Here is a 3,091-nt window from a genome sequence, read left to right as displayed (position 1 = left end):
CGCAGCCCAGAAAGCCAACTGTATCCTGGGCTGCCTCACCCGCAGCGTGGCCAGCGGGGCGAGGGAGGGGATTCTGCCCCTCTGCTCCGCTCTGGGGAGACCCCCCTGGAGCCCTGCATCCAGCTCGGGGGTCCTCAGCACGGGAAGGACATGGAGCTGTGGGAGCGGGGCCAGGGGAGGCCATGAAGATGCTCCGAGGGTGGCACAGCTCTGCTGTGAGGAGAGGCTGAGAGCTGGGGGGGTTCAGCCGGGAGAGGAGGAGGCTGCGGGGAGACCTGAGTGCGGCCTTGCAGTGCTTAAAGGGGGCTTGTTAGAAAGATGGGGACAGACTTTTTAGCAGGGCCTGTTGTGATAGGACAAGGGGGAATGGTTTTAAACTAAAAGAGGGCAGATTCAGACTGGATATAAGGAATTTTTTATGAAGAGGATGGTGAAGCACTGGCACAGGTTGCCCAGGGAGGTGTTAGATGCCCCATCTCTGGAAAACATTCAAGGCCAGGCTGGACGGGGCTCTGAGCAACCTGATCTGGTTGAAGATGTCCCTGCCCATTGCAGGGGGGCTGGATGAGATGATCTTTGAAGGTCCCTTCCAACCCAAACTGTTCTATGATTCTATGTTTCTGTGTTTCTATGATTCTATGATGGCACGGCGGGGAGCCAGGAGCCTGGCTGTCAGACAGCTTCTTCCTGGGAGTGATAGGAATCCGGGCAGGTGCTCTGCCTTTAAATGCAAGGCGGGTGTTTGCACCAGATTTTTCCTTTTTTTAACAAAGCAGCTACAACTGTCTCTTGCTGATGCTGATATACACCGCACTGACAATCTCTGGTGAGCTCTGATAACTCCGATCAGAGCAGGATCTCTACACCCGAACTGCTTATCTGAGCGCGGCATTTCTGTGCATGCCCTGAGGCAGATCTGTCAGCCCTGAGGGACTAGGAAATCAAGCTCGAGGGCTCCGATGAGGTTCATTGCCTGCTGGGTGGGATGGGTGGGAGTAGAAGGAGAGGGCTGGACAACAGTTAAGACACAGACCTCTGCATTGCAGTCATGGGCTCTTTCTGATACCTTTTTTTCCCCCCAGTGTTTGCTCGGAACAACTCTCCTCTTTCACCTTCACACACGGAGGGACTCACGCACCTCCCTGTCCCATCAAGCCAGACTTTTCCTCAACCACCTCCAGCACCGAGTGACCAGCCACAGCAGGGCAGTCTTCCCAGTGCTCAGTGCAAGCTTCAGGCTAAGCTCGGTTCTGAAGCACTCCCTCCAAACCCACCACTTCTTGCAGGGCTTTTCACTTGCAAACCTTTCTAATTACCTATGCAACATTTTCAGTCGCAGCAGAGCTCCACCCTCCCTGGCCCTTCCGAGTGAGCTAAGAGCAGCTGCTCAGGCAGCAAAGCAATCGAAGCAGTGGAGCTGTAGCTTGCAAACCTTGGTGGGGAGCAGGGAACGGCCCCATGGAGAGAGGCAATAGCAACGCTGCTACCACCGAGACGTGGTACAGAGCCAGAGGCAGATGTGGTAGGTTCAAGCAGCCAAGGCAAGGAGAAAGAAGTTAGGAAAGCAGCTGGGAAAGGCTATGGGAGCCCCTCTTCAGGCATCACTTATGGTACGTAACCCTATCCCCATCTTCATTTATCTCTTGGCATTTACTGGCACAATAGGCAACCTCATTGTGCTCTTTGCCTTTATGAGTAACGCCATCTGGCACAAAGTCCTTCAGCCCTTAGATGGGATCATTGTAACCGTGGCCCTGGTGAACCTCTTACTCTGTTGCTACAAAGAGGTCCCAGCAGCCCTCTCCTTTTCTGGCACCAGTGTTTTTGGTGAGAGGGGGTGCCGCATCCTCCTCTATGCATATCACATGCTGAGGTTGATCAGCATCTGCTCAGTGGACAATCTAAGCTTCCTCCACTTGATAAAGATCCACAGACCTAGCCATCACTGGTCCAAGTTCACCCACAGGCACCAGGGGCAGTACGGGAACACCACCCTTGCTGGCTGCTGGATCTTCAGCATCGTCTTCCAATTGCCCTACCTTCAGTACAACACAACAGCAGACAGGATAAGTAGTGAAACTTGTGTGCTTGGATCTCAGCACTCGCTTAAGTTCTCCAGGGAGTTTCATCATGAAGTTTATCACCTACACATCCATCAGCCTGGATCTCATCTTCATCATCCTTGTGATAGTCCTGAATGGATTCATCACTGACCTCCTCTGGAGGCAGAAGAGAAAAATAAGGGCTGCCTCCACCACGGGGAGCACCTGGAACAAGCACACGGCTCAGGCAACCAAGACCTTGCTCTCGCTGCTCTCCATTTATGTTGTCTGCTGGCTCTCCAACGACATCACCTGGATCGCTCCTGTTTCAGGGCTCCTTAAGCACGGCTTTGAGAGCAGCATCCTCAGAGGTCTCTGCGGAGTGCTGTCCTGCATCTGTTACTCATCCAGTTCCGATGTCATTGTGTTTGACAATACCTCACTGAAGCCTGCTGGTGCCTGGGATGCGAGAAGCCTACCGTTGTCCAGAGCATGGAGATGTAACCTCCCAAAATCCATTGTGGGTTCTCCAGCTTTCCAGACAGAAAAGCATGTCTGCTATGAGGGACTTCTTCAGGCATTTAAAATAAGGCCCTGCCAGCTTTCTGGAAACATCCTTCAGATCATGCTTAAAATTCAGGGAGGTTCCCATCCATCTTCTTCTTGCACCATGTGATAACATTGTGGGGCATCATCAACCAGATGAGGGATCTAATCAGAAAATAGATCCAGTAGACCAAGTAGATCAAGGAATGGATTTGCCCCAGAGATGTGTCTGTCGTGGTTTAACCCCAGCCAGCAACTAAGCACCACGCAGCCGCTCGCTCACTCCCCCCCAGTGGGATGGGGGAGAGAATCAGAAGGGTAAAAGGGAGAAAACTCGTGGGTTGAGATAAGAACAGTTTAATAATCGAAGTAAAATAAATTAGAACAGTTAAATAGGCAAAGCAAAAACCGTGCACGCAAACAAAACAGAACAAGGAATTCATTCACTACTTCCCATCGTCAGGCAGGTGCTCAGCCATCCCCAGGAAAGCAGGGCTCCATCA

At 52.2% G+C, this 3,091-nt stretch overlaps 1 protein-coding gene across 1 annotated transcript; it reads left to right on the top strand.

Moving 5' to 3' along the window:
* Positions 1-1,607: 1,607 nt before the first annotated feature.
* On the top strand, positions 1,608-2,718 carry LOC309592492 (olfactory receptor class A-like protein 1; the record flags this gene model as incomplete). Its single annotated transcript, XM_082315918.1, is given in 2 exon segments — positions 1,608-2,075; positions 2,077-2,718. Coding segments are annotated over 2 exon segments (1,110 nt in total).
* Between the last annotated feature and the right edge of the window lie 373 nt (positions 2,719-3,091).

Source organism: Platalea leucorodia (genome assembly GCF_965183815.1).
Source record: "Platalea leucorodia genome assembly, chromosome: 6".
NCBI lineage: Eukaryota > Metazoa > Chordata > Aves > Pelecaniformes > Threskiornithidae > Platalea > Platalea leucorodia.
Note: the sequence above shows the minus strand (reverse complement) of the source record. Positions and strands in the feature narration are given on the sequence as shown.